General features: G+C 38.5%; 1 protein-coding gene across 3 annotated transcripts in view; it reads left to right on the forward strand.

The window, feature by feature from the left end:
* LOC102922906 (aldehyde dehydrogenase 1A1) overlaps positions 1-20,991 on the forward strand; it is a 126,729-nt gene that overhangs the window by 75,649 nt on the left and 30,089 nt on the right. Inside the window, exons 2-3 of one of the 3 annotated variants that reach the window (XM_006985412.4) lie at positions 4,936-5,075; positions 15,983-16,087. In XM_006985412.4, the coding sequence (XP_006985474.2) occupies positions 5,010-5,075; positions 15,983-16,087 (171 nt within the window). In that variant the 5' untranslated portion in view covers positions 4,936-5,009. Of the gene's footprint in view, positions 1-4,919; positions 5,076-15,982; positions 16,088-20,991 lie in introns of those variants that run through there. The other 2 variants (XM_076561063.1, XM_042261686.2) reach the window with 2 other exon arrangements.

Raw genomic sequence — 20,991 nt, forward strand, 5'->3', positions numbered from 1 at the left:
GGCTATGCTTCTGTCTGTTGCAGGGTAACTCATCATACATCTTTGAATTTGAGGATAGGTTTCTCCATGTCAAAAAAAAAAAACTTTCCTATGATAAAACTAACCAACTGTGTTAACCTGTACCCCACACTTCCCTGGTGAAAATATACAGATGTGTATTTCATTCATGACAAGTTCAGATAATCAGGGATTATTAATTGGATTCATTTGAGGTTAGAGTAGAGGTAGTTTGAGGAAGCAGAAAAGAGTTGGCAATTCCAAGTGAGGACAGTAATCTGTGAAGCTCTGACAGGGCTCTGTGTCCACGTGGTGGTTATTTTCTTTTCTCATTTTATAGCTACTTATTCAACTGTGATCTCATGGTTTTTAAACATTCTATAAATGATGCATTTAGATATTAAAGAATTTCTCAAATCATAAAGGAGGAGAAAGACCACCATTTCCACCATGTCTTGAAATCTCAGTTCTGACTCAATGCTCTGTTTCCTGGGGTCAGCACCAAGCCTGACACCACTTGCACCCAATACTTCACTCAAATGACTGAACTAGCATGATTTAAGTTATGAGTGCAAAAGTGGGTAAGGAGAATTACTTCTGGTAAAATGATGAACATGTTGAAGTGTAATCTATGCATAACATAAATATAGGAAATATGGAATGGGGCAGTTACAAAATATCTTAAAGTAGTCCACAGCAGATGACCTCACAAATGTGTCCAGTGTTTTTATTTTCTCTCTCTACTGTTAGGAAACAAAGTAGAAAGTGTAGACAAAACACCGAGTGCTGTGTTGGCAAGCTAAATCTTATGGGCCAAGGCCATCTCCTGGATCTTGGCTGGCATGGTCCATAAGGCTCAGCAAAATCCTATTTAAGCTCATGCAATTATCTTATAAAGTCTTTAATCCACAGTTAATTTTAGAGAACTTACTATCCAGTAAGTGCCCTGGTTGCATCAGATGCCAGGGATACATGCCATATTTTAGTTGCATGAAACAAACAGAAAAGCAATAATAGAATATGTGAAGAGCCAGAGAAATCAGAAGTGATGAACTATGGCTACACAGAGAATAGTAAGTGAACAGAAATTAGCCCACAAATGCATACATTTAATTTAATACAGGCATTTTAGCATCAGCTTATCAATCACACACAAGCAAGGGCTACTTTTTTACAATTTTTTAAACCTAAACCCTCAATATGAGCAAGAATGATATTGTATCAGGCAAAATTATAGTCATCAAAATGTAAAGGCAAATCTACCATGGGGCTAACTTAACGATGCTGAAGGCAGCAGAGGCTCAAGGGGTCGGGCATGAGACCCATGGACCCTCTGAGCAACACTGAGCTCCCATAGACTATCCTGGATCTTGAAATCAGACTATGTGAAAAAGACAAAAAGTCATTCTAGTCTCTTCAGGCTACTGCAGCAAAATTCTGGAACTTGGTTACTTTATAAACAAGAAAAAAATTATTTCTCCAAGGTCTGGAGGCCAGAAGTCCTCCGTCAGAGTTCGGCACTGTCAGGCAATGTGAGCACTGATTTCTGGGTAGCAGACTCCTGACTTTATGTTAGATCTTCACATCGAAGAAATTGTCAGGAAAGGCAGGGGCTATATCTCACTGATAGAGTACTTGCTCAGCGTGCATGAGTCTCTGGGATCAATCCCTAGAACCACAAATGGGCTTCCCCTTCATGGCACACTTCATCCCAAAGTTGCCACTTTCTCACACCTTGTCATTGTGGGTTAGGACTCCAGCATGTGCATTTTGAAGGGGAGCAAACTTTCATCCCATTGCAGATACTCATATCACCATGCAGTTCCTTTTTGTTACCTAATCTCATTTTAATTTGAATTAATCATGTTAGTAGGAGGTTCAGGTACTCCTGTAAGGAAGAGGTTTTTATCTTGTCAGGAACTTCATCTTGAATGGAGCCATGGACAGATGTGCAGTCTGAGGAGATGAGACTGGGTTCAGTGATGGACGATTGTTGTAGTTTGTACATTTCTTGGGGTAAGAACAGGCTTCATAGGCTGGAGAGATGGCTCATTGGCTAACAACACACACTGCTCTTGCAAACAACGTGATCTCTATTCCCAGCTCCCATGTTAGGTGACTCACAGCCACCTGACCCTCCAGCACTAAGAGATCTGTTACATCTCCTACAGGTATCTGTACTCATGTACACTCACACATATTTTTTTTTTTAGTTTAAAGATAAATCCAAAAACAAAACAAACAAACAAACAAAAAAAAACAGCCTTGTGAAGAGTTGGAAGCAATCACATAACTATTACCTTAATTTCTTTTTGTTTTCTTTCCCCTGTCTGTGTATAGGTGGATATGATAGAGCAATTTAGCTTGTCACAGGGAGGGAAATGATGAAATATTCCCTGCTGAGGAGCTCATGTTAAACCATTAGCTCTGGCATATGCTGAAAATACCCAAATGTGACTCCAGTCTAGAAATAGGCCTAACCTGGTGCCCATCATCATAACAAAGCTAGTTTTTCCCCTGTAAGGGAAAAAGGGGAAGAAAAGGTCTTTTTTTTTTTTAAGATTATTTATTTATTTATTTATTTATTTATTTATTTATTTATTTATTTATTATGTATATAATGTTCCACCTGCATGTATGTCTACAGGCCAGAAGAGGGCACCAGATCTCATTACAGATGGTTGTGAGTCACTACGTGGTTGCTGGGAATTGAACTCAGGACCTCTGGAAGAGCAGTCAATGCTCTTAACCTCTGAGCCATCTCTCCAGACCCAAGAAAAGGTCTTTTATTTGTGATTCCATTCTGAAGAATAAGCTTTTCTAAAAACTAAGCCTCCAAAATACATCTATCAGACTTGTGGTTTGGGGGAAAAAAGATCAGCTCTGCTGATTTTTTGTGAAGATGGAAAAATTCCTGCTGCATATACGCTGCTTAGTAAATACTTGGGAAACTAAATGGGCAGGCATGGTAACTGTCTCCAAAGTTTCCTTTAGCAACACGAATAACGCTTGACTTGAAGAGCATATTATTACATAATCATCCAAGAAAAGACAATGGATGATGTTGCCCATTCACAGAGTAAGGTGGATGGTATGTCAAGTATGTCGTGCAGCCTGGGTTTTTCCCTTCTAGACACCAAATGAACCAGTTTTGAATCCACAAACAACTGTGACTGCAAAACACAGCTGTTTGGGCACTGGCCTGAGCACCACTCTGTGTGTTATGTAACAGCTGTTGAGCAATTGTACATTTAACTCAAAAAGCATTAATGAAAGAGAAAACAGTTCAAATTTTTTTCAAAAAATGATAGAGAGAGAGAGAGAGGGAGGGAGAGAGAGAGAGAGAGAGAGAGAGAGAGAGAGAGAGAGAGAGAGAGAGAGAGAGAGAGAGAGAATATTTAAAGAAAGCAGAAGTTCCAATCCAGATTCAAACAAAAGCAGGGCATTCAAGGACTGCTGAATCTAGGGAAATGGTGAGTGTCAGGGATCTGGCTTGCTTCCTATTGTTACCTATACAATTCCACTTTTAATGTGCATTTATTTGTCTGTTGTCTGCTGTTCATTTTAATCAGCATAGAACATATTGAAACAGAATTGGTATGGCCCATGAAGATGAAAGTATTTCCTATCTGATCCATGAGAAAAAGTTTGGCATTCCCTGTTCAGATGAATAAAAGGTTAAACTTGGTTTCTGTGTATGTAACTACTCCTGAGGAGACCCCAAGCTGATTTTGAGCCTATGTGGGGATCATCTGATGGCTATCAAGATAGAGCTGGAATGGAGGAAGAACAGACTAGAGATGCTTTGCCTGGAGTAAGATTTCTGCCTTATACTGTGAGGTCTATGATCATAAGCTGTATTCCTCTGTGTGTTTACAAAATGAGAAGCTTGGGACAGGGTGGAAAGAGAAACAGGTTCCCAAACTCCTGTTCCTGCCCTAGCTAAGTCCCCATGCAGGGGAGATGGCAACTGTACTACAAAGAAGTTATCGATAATTCTTAATAACCAGAGCATCCAAAGAATGTTATCTTGTTCCTCCCATATCTTGTGCTGAAGCGTCAGCACAGAGAAGCATTGTAATCGAAATGAAAACATTGGCGATAAAACTTGCCCCTTACAAAGTCCCAGCTTAAAACATTCAGAATTTAAACTCTTAGGGAGTGATATTTACATTCTTTCCTTCTGCACTGCTTAGAGCAATGATTTACAAGCACAGACATTTTCCAAATCAGACATTACTTTCGCTTTAAATGAATTTTCACAGATGACTTGGACACAGTGCTCTTTGAGGGTCTGTGAGTGACGGTGAACTCTGATTGAAAAGTCCTTCACAGTTGTCCGTTCCCACTGAAAAGACATAGACAATTTGAGGATTCTGATATTGCATGAGGTTTCTGAATTTTTTAAGATGGGGAAGATAGAGTCTAGAGAGAGGGTGTTTTTCCCTAACAGCACCCTGATCTTCTGGGACAAGAATGGTTTTTGCTAGTAGCCATGTCCTGTAGACTCATAGTCCTCTACTTCCCAGATCCTAGTGAAAACAGAGGGATATTTTTGTTGTTGTTTTCTTTTGTTTTTTGACTCTTCCTCCTTTCAAAATCTTTGATTCCCAGTCTGTTACAGAAGGAAAAGTTACATCGTAGCATAGCAAAGCAGGAACAGGCAAGAAAAAAAAATAATAACTGGCTTCCAGTGTCAGGAGCAGCTGCACACACACCCTCAGCACAGGTTTGGCTTTGTAAACTAATTCATCTGTAAATAGTGAGCAGTCTCCAGATGGAAGTTCAGGGCTGAGGTGCAGGTTCCTTAAGGATTTACATTTAAAGGCAAAGGCTCCCAATCTTAGGTGTTAGAAGAGAGTAGTGTCCTTTCTGCCCTGCCCTGAGACTGCCCATCCAATCATATCCCAATATGCAAATGACCCTTCGTGCATGCAGATAAAAAGGATCAAGTGCTCTATCAGAACCAAACTGCTGAGCCTGTCACCTGTGTTCCAGGAGCCAAACCAGCAATGTCTTCCCCTGCACAACCTCAAATCCCTGCCCCACTGGCCAACTTGAAGATCCAATATACCAAGGTAAGACACTTGCAAGTGGAGCTTTCCCTGGGGGCCTGGTTAAAGCGTAGGTCGATTGCAGTTTCTGTTAGAGCTGTTTGCTACCATACAGTTATAATGCTTGCTAAGTTAGTGGCCTGATTCAGTGATGAATTCTAAACCATAGCAGACAACTTCTCGTAAGTTTTTATCTTGACATATGTCCAAGGGAAAAGGATTTTACTCTGTATGAAAGGTTCCTGTGGCAGAGCAGAGTGCAGTGAACCAGGGTGAGCAGCAGTTCTATTAACCCTGTGCAGTGAGCGCTTATGGTAAGGCAGACAAACACAAGAACTTACTGGAAGGAGAGAGACATATGGGAACAGCTTTTCCCCTCCCTCCTTCAGTCCTTTCTTCCTTTTTTCTTCCTTAAGAAAAAACAGCACACTAAAACAGGATAACATGACCATATGTTTGATAACACAGTGTCGAGGTTGGACTAAAGCCTGAGCATCGAATGGAAGCTGTTGCCAAAACCCCCCAAATGGACTTGAGTTATTTATTTTGAGATAGGAACTATGCTTATTTATTTCTCCAGGAAAGTTTGTTATTGTTGGAGATTGTTGGAGAACAAATGTGATTGTTAGCTGATAAATATTTAGAGACACAAGACTTCAAAAACTTGAGCCAGGGAGAGTCAGAAAATGATCCAGTTGGGGTTGCCCTGAAAGACTCTGAATCTCAAGGTTTCAAAATTAAGAAATAAATGTCACACACACACACACACACACACACACACACACACACACACACACACACACACACAGCCACTTAAAAATAGCTGTCATATAATTGAAAGAATAAAGTGAGAGACCGCTAAACTCTGGGGAGAGCCATGTTGTCTTCTGAGTTAGATCATGTAAACCAAGGGTACTAAAAGAAGTGAAAAGGGCCCAAGTAATGGCTTTGTACATTTATTTCCTTATGCATGAACTTGGGTGGCTTTGAAACATTGAAGCCTTTTGCATTTTCCTGAGCACATCAACTGTGGGAGCTGCCTGGCTTATATGCTCTTTCCTTAGTTCAAGGTCTTCAGAGAGGAATGAGCTGTGATTATGGCTGAGGAGCAGCTAGAAATGTACTAAGCCTGATTTTGCAAACTTTTAAAAGAAAGAAAATGCTTTTCAATTTAGATTATTCTTTTTCTTCTCTCTCTGTCTCTCTATCTCTCTGTCTCTGTCTCCATCTCTCTCTCTCTTTCTCTCTCTCTCTCTTTCTTTCTTTTTTCTTTTCTTTTTTTTTTGTCAAATTGGTAGATGCAAACTCTGGTGAGTCCACAAGCTCCAAACCCTCACAAATGTCAAATGTGTGTACACACCACATATTTCAATCGCCCTCACTCACTCACTTTTTCTTGTTTGAAAGAAATTCTTGTCAAAATCTGTACACCTAGTGTTTCATGAAGGTTGGATTATTGACACTTTTTATATCATTACAATTTAATCACTATGAAGAGTTTAGTTTACATGATCCCAGCTTGGAATAGATTTTGGTAGTTGGGATGCCCTATAATTCTTTACTTAATTTGTCTTCTATTAACTTTGCTGAGTCTGTGGTGTGTGTGTGTGTGTGTGTGTGTGTGTGTGTGTGTGTGTGTGTATCTCAAGGAAGTTTTAAGTGAAATATTTTCCCACTGAGTTAAGTTTAATTTAGTATTTGTTAAAAGGAAGCACAAAAATGAAAGTACTAGACAAATGAAGCATTCCTTAAAGTTCCAAGTACAAGGACAGAATCGGAAGTCCCTTAACACAGATGCTTCCAGACTGAAACTTCTTTACTGCAAAGACATTGCATAAGGAACCGAGGGAGAAGGATGGGCCTAAGTATTTAAGAGTCAGGAATGCATTTGTTTGGTATTCAAATACTTCTCTAGTTAATAATGAGCAACATCACTCAGTGAATTTTGATTTTTTCCCTGTATGTTCTATATAATTCTGGTCTACTCAGTAAGCATTATACCATTTGATGTGCTGGTTACAGCATTTTCACACTTGGCAGGACACCAGTTATGTATGCCATTAAATCTCAGTGGGGAGCTTTCTCTATGTCTGTGCATGTTCCTTTTACTGTGTGCTACTGAAGAATTGTATTAGATTTGCATTCCCTAGAGGGGTTGAAACAAGGGCTGTTAGCACCTGGTTGCAAAGCATGAAAGGCAGGGGTTAGAAGTATTTGTCCAAACACCTCTCTTGACCAGTGTCACAATTTATATATTATTTCCCCTACTGCTTTTTTTCTTTATTATTTTCTAAAGCAGGTTGGTGTTTGGGGCTGGGAGAGGAGAAAACAATAAGCAATTAATAACAAAAACTAAAAGAATATCAGCTATAGTCCAACAGCTGCATAATCTTAACCTTGAGTATTTCTCTCCAAACCCCAAAACTCACTGATGCATCTAGGACTGTTCTCTAGTTTAGTTCCTTTATGATGGGGTAGATGAAATGAAACTTAAAGTTGATGAACTATCTTGCAGGACAATACAAAAGCCCCTATCACATCCCTGCCTTTGTTACCGCCCCACCCAGGAGTTGTGAGAAAATGCCACATGTGCCCTGCATTCCTGCTACTGAGCTTTTGCATGAAGAGCTCCTTTGAAAGTTACAAGACTCCTCATCAAACTCTGTCACCTCCTCCTGCCTCTGCTTTCTTACAATTGATATAGGATTATGAGGAGTCCCATTTCCTGGAGGTGGAAACACTCACGGCATTTAGTGATTAAGAAGCACTTGAGGCAGAGCCTGGCTCGTGGGGAATGGCTAACACTAGCAATCACAGTCCTGTGAATTTCTTGGATTGGCTTCCCAGGTCTGTTCCCACAGTGCCATTCTCCTGTTTTCTCCTACTTTTTCTGTTAGTCTCTCTTACATCATTGTTTCACCCAAGCACCAATGTGAAGTTCCCAGGTTTACCCAGACTTTTAGGGTCCTAAGATTTTTTTCTCTCAGAGGATTTGCTAATTCCAATTTTTCTTTCTCATGTCACACACCTTCCTTTACAAATAAATAATGGGAAATTCAAGACAACAAACATTTTCACATAGGGCTCAAACTTCATGAATAATTAGCGTAATTATTGAATATAACTCCTTAACTTATAGTTTTTCATGCTCAAACGACATTTTCACCTGCTAGCGATATCTCATGCACAGAGTAAATAATTACAACCAAAATGTATTATGATAATTTCACTTATTTGCTCACAGCAGCCCTCCTGGAAGCTATGATTTCTTTTATAGAGATGAAGAATCTAAGGGGCTGAGTAATAAAAACCTACACAGCTTATAAATGACAAATCTAGACCTTGAATGCTGGTTAGCTGCACCCCCATGCTGCTATGGCCACTGCCATGACTTAGGGACATAGAAATTATATAATGTGCACTTTTTTGCTCTGACTTTTATCTGCCCATTCCTAAATCCTGGAGGGTACTGACTGTGAGCTTTCCAGGATGCTTCTTTCAGACCATAGGAAGCTATTGGCCACCAGTTTTGAGAGAAAGGAGACAATAGAGAGGGCCGAAGGAAACAGTTCTGTTCACTGAACAGAAAAGGAATGTCTGGGCTTGGAGAAACCGTGAGGAAGAAGCTGAGACACAGGTGCACACTTTCCATGTGAGCTGCATTACTCCAAGCATTATGGATGAAATTTTGGTTACAACAGGTGATTTTCTTCTTAGATGTCTGGTTTCATTAATCTCTCTCTCTCTCTCTCATCCGTGTGCATGTGTGTGTATACACATATATATGTACAAAGAAGTATGAACAATTGAATTTTCTGTGCTAGGCACAATTGGAATATTAAGATTTTTAGTTAGCTCCACCTTTTATCTCTTAAAATTTTTACAATTTACAAAATCAAGCTAGTTGGGATTTCAAATAACTCCTCCCTGTTTTCCTTAATTTCTCCCACTTTCTCATCCTTTTTCCAGTGTTCCCTTATCCTTTGTTTAATACATTTGTTGTGTGATTGTTCCATAATTAGATATTAGAATGCTAATATGGTTATTGTCTCAAGAAATGATATTTTTAATGGATTGATAGGGCAGCAAACAAGTAGCTAGAATACATTCAGTGGTGGAGTGTTCTCAAAACAGGAAAGCGAAAAGCTGAGAAGATTTGTGAAAGAGGTAAAGTGGAAGAGGAAAGTGCATGGGCTCGGAGAGTGCTTTCTTTGACTGCATGGCTGGTGGAGTCCAGGAGAAATATTGATGCTCAAAGCGGGGCAGAACTACCTTCAAGATAAAGCTGTCTGTGCTATGGCTGCCTTCATTTAGAAAAGTCTTTTCTAACTTCTGATTAAAACTATATTTTATTTTCGCAGTGTTTAGAAGCAGTTGAACAAATAGCTGAATTTCTGCGATATATAGTTGTCTAATAAGACAGACTTGAATTCAATTTTCAGAGTCCGTACTTATTTCTTAATCTAACCATGGCCAAGCTTTAATCTGCTTCGGCTTGAATTTTTCTATCTATGAATTAGCACTTAATAAAGATGCTACTTTGGAAAGTGGCTATGAGAATTAAATAAGTAGTTTATTCTTGTATAATATTAGAGGGACCAGCCTTAATATTACACAACCCAGGGGCTCGGGAGAGAAACTACAAATGGTGATGACTATTTTCCGGAAAATAGAATCTCAGCATGCCGAGCTCTTTAGTTCATTCACTTTAATTCCCATTCACTTTGATTCTCAATTCTCTTTTCAGTCTCTAGCTTTACAGTTTTATACCCAAAACAATCACAACCCTCCCCTCCAGCCAGGTCACCAGGTCTGAATTCCTGCAAGGTCATAAAGGCAGGTAAGAGTTTCCTCAGGCAGTGATTGTCAGGCTTTCTTTTACGACCTGAAAATGGAGTGGTTAAGGGAGAAAGTCAGCTGAGAGCTGATATCAGTTAGTATATCAAAACAGAAATTCATGTGTTCAGTCTATATTCCTAGGAGTGGTCAGGTAAGAAGTTAGCGGTCTATAAAGTTAGTAAGGCTGTAAGAAAGGAGGGTCTGAGCTAAATTGTGTAAAGCTATTACTTAACGTCCACCTGACCTAGGTGGTGTCTCCTTGTGGAATTTATCTTAAATCAGGAGACTAGTTTGTGGTGAACTGGACTTATATTTCTGTTAGTTCTAGAATGTGGCTAAAAGAGATAGCTGAAAGGAGAGAGACAGGTGGGCTGGGGGGAAGGAAGCCTTTTCTGAGGCTGTTCTCCAAATACCTTGAATGTCTATGTCCAGAGAGTGATTAGTCCACACTGTTAGTAGTTCTTAGGGAAAAATCAATTGGAAAAACTATGAAAGCACACATGATTTTAATAATAGAAGACAGCTGATACATAACAAGCCAAGTAACACCAAAAGCTCCTTGGAATTTGGCTTCTCTGAAGAAATTCCTTGATCGCTTCAGGTAGTGACTTTGCCATAACCAGCTGAGTTCTTATAATATTTTCCTGTGGCCTGTAACAGTTTCTGGAAAGTAGATAGTGTCTAACACTTATTATTTGGTACAAATAGGTCTAATTTGATACTTATAAGTCTAACACTTATTATTGGTTTCTTCCCGAACTATTCTTTCAAAGATGAACCCTAGAGTCCTGAAATGGTTCAATTTTCAATGCCAGTAAAATCTGTAATTTATTACTTAATACAGTGTTTATCTCATTTGACATTAATAAGTAACTAGTTGGAAGAAACCAGAAAATATTACTAAGTTCCTGTTTCCAAGCTTGGGAAGCAGAGCTCAGAGAACATGCTGACTTCTTCAAGGCTACCCAGCTCTTAAGATACAAAACCAGTTGGGTGGTAGTGGTGCACATCTTTAATCCCAGCACTCAGGAGGCAGAGGCAGGTGGATCTCTGTGAATTCAAGACCAGCCTGGTCTACAGAGAGAGTTGCAATTACACAGAGCACAGAGAAGCTGTGTTTTGAAAAAACATAAATGAATGAATGAATGAATGAATGAAACCAGAATATAAAGATGATGGATTGTACCATTTCAGATGATGTGTTTATATATGCCACCCTTTTCTCCCTGACTACTAAAGACAGTGATATTCAAATCTCATTCAAGAAAACCTCAACACAAATCCTAAAGCAAATAGCACATAACCTTTGAAAGTTATTGTTTCCATTTCTTAAAGACTGTTCACATGGCTTTTCAAGCATAGAGTATACCTACTGAATTTTTCACTTGCTCCTTTCCAAAATGAGAAGGCTATGTGAGAAACATTCAGAGAGTGTGGTAGACCCATTTGAAGAGCAATCCACCCTAAGTTAATGCCTCTGCTCTACCTTGGTGTTTTCTGTAGAGGGCAGAGGGCCTAATACTGTTAAGGAGGAAAGAAAGATACACAGAACCTTTTAATGCTTCTATAGATTAATTATGATTCAGAACATTTATTATATATATATATATAATTTTGTCATCCATTGGACTTAGAGATGATGTAACTCAAAGTAAATGCGCAAATGACTAGGCAGTTACATTACTAGCAAGGGAATCATGTAAAACAGAAACAGAAGGAAGTCTGCATTTCTCCCCATTTATGTTGGCTGCTCTCACTTTGTTTTCACCCCCTTGACGGCAGATAGTTTCCTACCTTATGATATTTCTTCTCTCATTTCCTTTTACCTGCTCAATTTTGAATCACAAGATTTTGCTTTGCTGCCTCAGGGCTTAGGTTAAAACTAGTTGTGAGAAATCTAGCCCCCCCCCTTTAATGTTTATGATCCACTTGATGTGTTTCACTTTTCCTCTTGTTAATTCTACCCTGCTTTTCATCTTCTTATTTTCATCATTTCCCATTGTCGTGGTACATTTTCAGGTTTTAAATGATGAGAAAATATACACATTATAATATTTAGCACTTCCCTACACATTGACATCACCACCCATCACTCTCTATACTGTGTCCCTGCCTTTCAGAGTTGGCAACATACATAGGTGATCTGGAGTGGGGACTGATTTTTTAGGATTTTTCTCCCTTAGAAAATCTTAAAAATACTTTGTACATCAAAAATACAATTTTTATACATTCTCAGCGACTACAAAAACATTGACTTCCATTATAAGGACTTTGAGCTGATATCCCAGTTACCATTGTGCAGAGATAACTTGAATTTAGGTCACTTTGTCAGAGGAAGTTGAGAGCAAATAGACCACCAAATCTCATACCAACATATCAGAAGAGAAGATATTTCCTATGCCCATTAATAAAACTCATTTTGATCTAAATCAGAAATATTTTGAAGAAAGTTCATATTTGGTAAAAGGAGAAAGATTTAAACAGTCTGAAGAGAAACCAGAGTATAGAAATTTCTTATTTAAAATTGTCTTTCACCAAGTACAGGAAGACTTAAAAACTTTGACTCTGAATAGGCATCTTTTTTTTTTTTTTTTTTTTTTTTTTTTAAGTTGGGACACTAAACTACACCAGTAAATAGGAAGATGGTATGTGTATTATTTTTAATTTGATAAATGCAAAGTAGAAATATATAAATCAAGTTTACGTTGCCTAAAACACTTTTTAATTTTTTTTTATTCATTTTACTTACCAATCACTCATCCCTCCTCCCATTTCCTCCACACACACACATCCCCAGCTACCCTCCCACCCCTCTTCACCTCCTCCAACAGAGTAAATTCTCCCATGAGGGGACAGCTAAGCCTGGTACATTCAGTTGAGGCAGGATCAAGTCCCTCCCCTCTTTATCAGGGTTGAGCAAGGTATCTGACGATAGGTAATAGGATCCAGAAAGCCGGCTCGTGCACCAGGGATAGATCCTGATCCCACTGCCAGAAGCCCATCAGACAAACCCAGTTATACAACTGTCTCCCATATGCAGAGGGCCTAGTCTGGTCCCATGAAGGTTCCACAGCTGTGGGTCTGAAGTTCATGAGTTGCTTTGAGCTGGTTCAGTAAGATTAGACAACTATCAACAGTGGTGAGGGTGCCTGAACTGGCCTACCCTGGTAATCAGATTGGTGAATACCATAATTGTCATCATAGAGCCTTCATCCAGTAACTGATGGAAGTAGATGTAGACATCTACAACCATGCACAGGCCAAGCTCTGAGAGTCCAGCAGAAGAGAGGGAAGAGGAATTACATGAGAAAGGAGGGGTCAAGATCATGATGGGAAAATCTACAGAGACAACTAAAAAACTCTTACTGATTATTTCATCAGATTAAAAAAAAATACTAAAATAAAAGTCCTGGAATTCCAAGATTACAAATGACAGCTTTGAAATTCCAGTGATTTCTGTGAACTTAGGCTTAACATCTCTTGTACATATACAATACTATAAAGCACCATGAGTGCATTCAAAATTATAATACAGTTAATGATTAAATGTGACAAAATATTTTATTTTAATAGTATCATCCCTATCCACCAAACACATCAAGAGCAAACAACAAATGGAAAGTATAGTTCTCTCCATGATAGGACATTTAACAGGCTAAAATGGGTTTAATAATTACTATAATAAACATTCATTGAACTAAATTTCCACATATACCCATTTAATATAATTATAGGAAGGGTAGTTATTCAAATATATTTGTTCTTACAAGTAGCTAGAAGGCAATAAAAATGTAAGTCTAAGACAACTTAGAAAGAGAGAGCATTATGGTAGGTCATACCAATAAATTCACTATAACTAATAACAGAGGAAAGAAAAGATGTTGCAAGTCTAATTGTTACAGATACATTGGTAATTATATAGTTTATGTTGAGTTCTGTCTTAATGCTGATATGTCTGGTGGAGAATGCATGTAATGGCAGACTACTGAGTCCTACTTTATGGGTGACACTGATATTTGCTCTCTAGCCTTATGAGCTCATTGTTAGCTTACAGAAGTAGTTTCTGGGAGAATCCTCTAGATCAGATTGCTCCAGTTCATGTCAGTATTGGCTATTTTAATTAGTTCCTAATACATACTTTTTAGTCTAGAATTCAGTAGCTCAAATTTTCCTCTCTGGGCATCAGAGTCCACTACATGTTTACTTCATTTCAACTTGATTCTAGTGAACCCCTTTACTGGGCTATAAGTATCTCAGGTTTGGTCTATGCATTGTCCTAATTCCACACCCCTTTCTTCCACAAGTCTTGCCATGAAATTTACTGATGAAATTGCTACTTTGGCTAATCAGATCTTCAGTTTACTGACTGATACTGATTAGAAATTCTTTCTTCTTAGAGTATGAACCTCCAGGAGCAGAGCTATACTTAAAATACTTCTCGCTTTCTCACAGTATCTTCCATGGTATATGTTTCATACCTGGTCATTACTTGACAAAATATTTCTCTGATCAAAATGGTGATCATTTTTGCATGGCACAGCCAGTGTAGTCATGATCCAACAGCAGCTGTGACTATCTACAATGAGACAACATGAGACTTGGCCTATCAGCAGTCATGGATCTGGGAAGGATTTACTTACTGGTCCCTGTGCCTCTCTGTTGAATTATTGACAACTGATGGATTCTAGGGATAGGGCAGTCATCGCTGTCACTTTTATATTCAATGGTGAGCCCATCATGCTCCTAATGGATAATTTCAAATCCATGGACACGCAAATGATCTTTGTTAAATTCAGATTTCAAACAAATAAACAAATAAAATAAAGTAAAAACCATGGGCATAAGAAAGGGTGTACAGATAGGTTGGGAGGATTAATGGAAGTGTTGAAAGGTTAGAGAAGTGAGGAGTTGCACTAATCAGAGTGTACTGTGTACTTGAATGAAATTGGCAAAGAAAACAACTCAATAAAAAAATTTAAAGTGGTCATTCCAGATTTGGTTATATAAATAAAGCTAAACAAACACTGGACTTGCAGTTTTCTTTGGTATTAAAGGTTAAATCTGAATAATGCTGAGTCATGGGTGGTCACAGGGTTATCCAAAGCCTACCTCTTCAGTTATCTGAAGCCTACCAGATAAACTTCAATATTATTCTGAAGCATCTACTGACTTTAGTATGAAGGAGCAGTGTACAGTTTAGATGCATGATTCTAATATCAAAATGGCATGCACATTTTATAATGGTTCTTTCCCCAAAAGAAATCATGGGTCATAAGTCACCTATGGCAGGGCTATCACTAAGAACTCACCAGCTGAGGACAAGAGGACCCAGAACTAGCTGCTCTCACAACAGCATAACAAAATGTGGTCAATTTAGCATGGGACTTTTCCTTTATGTCTAAGTGAAATTATAATTTTTCAAAAAGGGTGTGGAATTATGAGTCTATCTACATATTATGAGACATTAGATCTCTTAGTTTATCTATGAAAATCTGAGGTATAGTGCAATTCCTATGGCAGAAATAAGACAGGTTATTATTGATGGTGAGTGAATTTCTTGATAATTTTCAAGGCCAATTAAAATGCCTAGTCTGGTTTGCAATCTCATAGGCTATGAATATCTAACTTTAACACAGAGAAGAACATACTAATTGTGTAGTAGGAGATATGTACTACTTTGCAACAAATTACATTCAGTTGGAGCAACTAGTCAACAGGTCATGAAGGGATGCTGCCAAACTGGTTTAAAGTAAAACATGAAAATGGTGAGGCTCCAACTGAGAACCTAATAAAGGAAAGTAGAGAAGAGGAAGACCTGGTGACTGAACCATGAAGTAGGGTGAACTCATGGGTTGAGCTCAGGGACTGGAACCAAAGGTCAAGATGAAAAATCACCTTTTTTTTCTACTTAGTATGCACACATATTTGTGTGTATGTTTATTACATGTTAAATGAAACAAATTATGGGCATTTTGAGACAGGGAGAGACATGCAATGTGTAGGCATCATCTCATATTTCAACTCTACTTTAAAAAGCCTCAAACTTACTGCATATTTAAGTGTTTTTATCTGCTTTCTCTGTATCTCCACAGATCTTCATAAACAATGAATGGCATGACTCAGTGAGTGGCAAGAAATTTCCTGTCCTTAACCCGGCAACTGAGGAGGTCATCTGTCATGTGGAAGAAGGGGACAAGGTAAGTTCCAGCACCCACAAGTCCAATTTGCTTCTCACTGTTCTGAGCTCAAAACCCAGTGTAGGCTCAAAGAAGGACATGAAAATATGGCTGCTCTGGCAGTTGGGTAAATGTTCCCTTGTCCTTGGCATAAGACAAACACCATCAGTGGATGCCTTGGATGAGGTGCTGATTTTTTTTTTCAAGCTATTTTTCCTTGGCTGCTTTTCACTTGAAATAGTGTCTAGATTCACTATGCAGACAGACTCATAGAAAGGAATCCATCTTGGGATAAATAAGAGAAATATTTTATAAGCTTACAGTTGTTCTTGCACATTTGCTAAGTGAGGCTAAAGGTTGATATAGGACTTTTAGAACAATGTATTATCAAGTTATTTTATTGAAAATCATTGATTTTGGAACAAGGAGATCAGGGAACTTCATGCTATACTGCATAGTGGCAAAACCACATTCTCACTGCAGTATGTAAGGGTTTCTTTTTCCCACACCTCCCAAGAGTGTGTGTCCTTTTTATGTTCTGATTTTTGTTAAGAATCATTAGGAGTAGAGTACGAGGATATCAATTGATTTTCATTTTGTTTGGAGTTTGTCCAATAGCTAGCAAAGGGAACATGGGTTCATATTCCTGTTGGCCATTTACACATCTTGAGCAATGCTTTTTGAGATAATTTCCATTTAAATTAGATTATTTGGGATACAAGCAAACAGAACATTGTATACATAATAAATAAATCTTTAAAAAATAAATAAATAAATTAGATTATTTGGAATATTTTTCTTTATATTAGTCCCTTACAAAATCTGGAAACCAAATATTTGTACGGTGAACAGAACAGTCTAACATCTCCCCCTGCAAGCTGTCTGTTCACCCATTTGCCCTCTAAGACTGTATCTTGAAATTATTTTTGCACATTTTCTTTCAGTAATATCATGGTTGTGTGTTTACATTTAGGTCCTTGGTCCATTTGAGTTAATTTCTATTTATCACGGAAGAGAAGGCTATACACTAACTCTTCTTCATGTAGTTTTCTAGCTTCTCTGTAGGAAAGAGGCTGGCTCTTCTCCAGTGTCTGTTGTGATACATTTGTTGAAATGGCTTCAGATGCATAATGGAAAATATGGGTTTGGACTAGTTCAAAGGAAGGATGATTGGAACTACTGGCTTATCCACTCATGCATCATTCTGAATTTCTAGAAGACCAAACTTAGGCAGAGAGATGATTACCATCCACAACTATGTGCCAGCAGTGACCCAGAAGCCTGTGAGCTAATCCCAGAAGGAAGTGAAAGTGTGTTTACTATATTAAGAAAAGGAGGAATAAGTGCTTTTTACCTGAGGCTGATATAGACACAATATGGCTTTACCTCAAATGCCACCCTCATTCACTGAGTATCTCCAACAAGACTGGGAAGAAAGAAACAGAAACCTAAGCCTCACATGCGGTAAGACATAGATAAACGACGAGCTCATCTACTGCCTATGCCTTCTCCGTGTAGATAAAAATGACACTCGAGACTATGAATCTGTAGATGTCAGTTAACAAAAAGAAATATTATTGCTGCTTTAACACTGAAGCCTTGACCATTCAGCTCCTAGGGGACATCTTGCTCTGACACTGGGGTTGGTCTCATCAGGAAAACAAAATTCTCTGCCTGGGTTCAGTAGAAACCTTGGCAGGTCAGGCAAGCTGAAGACTTTGCTGGGGGAATCAGTGAGGTTTACCATTTCCTCAGGCACAGATGGGAAAGCTGGTGACCATGCCAGCAGCCTGGTCAGGGAGTACTGATCTGCTCTGTCCTTAGTGACAACTGCCCCTGTTGTAGAAAGATCAAGAAGAAGAATTCATACCCAGGCAAGCTGCAAGCCAAGTCACTGTGCCAATCTGATTGGTGGGACAGATGAGTCTTCTAAGACAGTTGTCAATAATATAAAGTATTTGTGATAAACAGGGGCTTGCTTCACAACCACATTCCTGTTTCTGTTTCCTTTTTTTAAAAAAATTATTTAAAAATGTCTTTTTTGAATTATTTCCATTCAAACAATTTGTGAGGAATCTCATAACCAGCGTTTCGCATTGCTTAGTCACTCTAGCATAACCTGGTAAAGTTCACAGTCACAAGAAACCTGGTATGCTGGACTGACTTATGAGGTCAAAGACTAAAGGTTTTGAAGATTCCATTCACAAGCAGAATGGGGCTGCCAACAGGCCATATCCTGCCTTTCATGGTATCACAAGTGTGGTGGGGCAGGGGCCAGAGCAAATGCATGTTCAAAAGCCAAGAATGCCTGTGGGTGGGAAGTGTTTTCTTTTCACTTCAGTGCTTCTTTAGGAGCTGCTGACTAATCCTGGGGCATGAGCTAATTGATAATTGGATGGATAAAACAAGTGTCCACTAAAGTAAGTGCTTCAGACAGGTGTGAAAGGAAGCTGGTCTGATTGCTATTTTCTCCATCTCTGACTGAACTTAATGTGCCGGTGCACATTCCAGGAGAGATGGAAGCAGTCAGAACCTCCTTAACTGGTCTTAGAATGAAGAAGGCTCTTGCTTTCTCACTTTCATTCCAACTGCCTGCATACATTTAGCCTGCAGGCTCTGACTTCAAAACTGGAATATTTGACTTTCCCAAGGCAACAGCATTTTATCATAGAAAAATCCCAGTTAATCTTGTTGTCTGGCTAATATATATATATATATATATATATATATATATATATATATATATATATATATATATATATGAAATGCCAGTCCTTGAATAAAAATATACATAACAATAGCTTTGAAAAAAACATATTTTTTAAAAAAACCCTTATGTGATTAGTATATTAGGTAATGCAAAAGTTTTGATACATAATGAAATCAGTTGAACCATGACTATATATGGTTAACTATATAAATATTTAAAAATAAATTATACAAGGCAAAATGCATGCCTTTATATGGTAACATGTTAGACTTGCAATAAAGCTAAAAAAATAATTAAAGTTTGCATATTATTAAAAGAATAGCAAGAAATCTTGCCATCTGATATACAGTGAGCAACGACTATGCTGCCCAAAGCAGCTTTGTTAGACACCCTGGCTGAGATACAACAAGTAAATATGGAGGTCAGTATACGATCAAATTTTGGCTCTATTTTCTGCTGTGTTTCTCATGTATAAAGTCTATTTACCTGCATTTCAAGGTTTATGATACTTAATTGGAGTAGCAACTTGGGGGCTATAAAGATTTTGCCTTTGTATCAGAAGCCTAAAGCCTCTCTCTCTTTCTTAAATTATTTTATTGAAATGAACTCACAAAGAAAAACTTCACACAGCTAGATTAAGGAAACCACTCAAAAAGAAACTTATCTAGTCCCAAACTATGCATCTCAGTGTATTTCTACACAGTTAGAAGGGCCATTGTGAAGCCACGGAACTTGACTTGGGGTTTCACACTCTCCCTATCAACTATATTTTTGTGGATTTACCCAACACAAAGACTATGGCAGAGTTGAAATTAAAAAAAAAAAAAAGAGTTAGTGTTTATCCTCTCTCACGGTTCAAGGGTCCATTTGCCTGTGTTCTGTGCTGTCTCATTCACTCTTATTACTTTCTTTGTCTCCTTTATATGTCATTCTATACACACACAACTGTCCACACACAAACATTATGCATTCTAGGCTAAGATCTGCACATGAGTGTAGCTAGAGTTTTCCTGCCTGGCCCACAGTCAGGACAAATCTGTCACCTGCCAGTCCCACAGCCACTCAGACCCAACCAAGTAAACACAGAGACTTATATTGCTTACAAACTGTATGCCCGTGGCAGGCTTCTTGCTAACTGTTCATATAGCTTAAATTAATCCATTTCCATAAATCTATACCTTGCCATGTGGCTTGTGGCTTACCAGTGTCTTCACATGCTGCTGGCCATGGCGGCAGCTGGCAGTGTCTCCCTGTCTCAGCCTTCTGCTTCCCAGAATTCTCCTCCCTCCTTGTCCCACCTACTTCCTGCCTGGCCACTGGCCAATCAGTGTTTTATTTATTGACCAATCAGAGCAATTTGACATACAGACCATCCCACAGCACATGAGGAAGAATATGCAATTTTTTTTCTGAGCTTGAGTGACCTTGCTTAATATTACATATATTAAATCCATTCCTTTTCCTGTGGATTTCTTGATTTCATTTTTCTTTAGAACTGAATAATATTCTGTTTTCTATGTGAAGCACATTTCCATTTATTTGTTGATGGACACTTAAGTTACTTCCATTTCGTTGATATTCTAAATAGAAAAAGTTCATGGTAACTGTCTATAGCACTAACTTGTGGCAATGAAGAACTTACTTTCCTTCCTGGATGTCAGTAAGAGGCTCTTAATTACTGTGTGCTGTGTTTCTGGTGACTTTTGTGTTAGGTTAACACACTGAACCAGGACTTTGAAAACTGTGTGGGACTTTGAAAAGTAAAGGGACATGCTGCTAGAACATTCACTATTCAAGGAGAATTTCAGGAGCCAAGATGAGAAGGGATGGCTCCTACTGAGTAGGAGAAAGGTTAACAGGAAGTCTTGACCTGCAAAATGGGGCCAAAAAATGTTGGACCTTGAAACCAAATGGAGAGTCTTGACCTTAGGACTGTGGATAAAGCAAGCAGGTGTAAACATGAATGGGAAAGTGATAAGATTAATTAAGTGAAGGATATCAGCTTTGTAGAGGAAGCTGCTGACAGTATGGAACAACAGAGCTGATGTGGAAGAGGACAGCAAAGGCTGAAAGAACATGCTAGAATGGTCTAGGATACTGTAGTCACTTTCATGTTGGTTTCTCTTTTGGAACCACAGTTGTCTCCCTCTAGTGAATACTTAGCATGTCATTCACATAGAAAATGTGAGACAACTGTTCCTGAACAAAAGCAATG

This window comes from Peromyscus maniculatus, chromosome 1, assembly GCF_049852395.1.
Source record: "Peromyscus maniculatus bairdii isolate BWxNUB_F1_BW_parent chromosome 1, HU_Pman_BW_mat_3.1, whole genome shotgun sequence".
Lineage (NCBI taxonomy): Eukaryota > Metazoa > Chordata > Mammalia > Rodentia > Cricetidae > Peromyscus > Peromyscus maniculatus.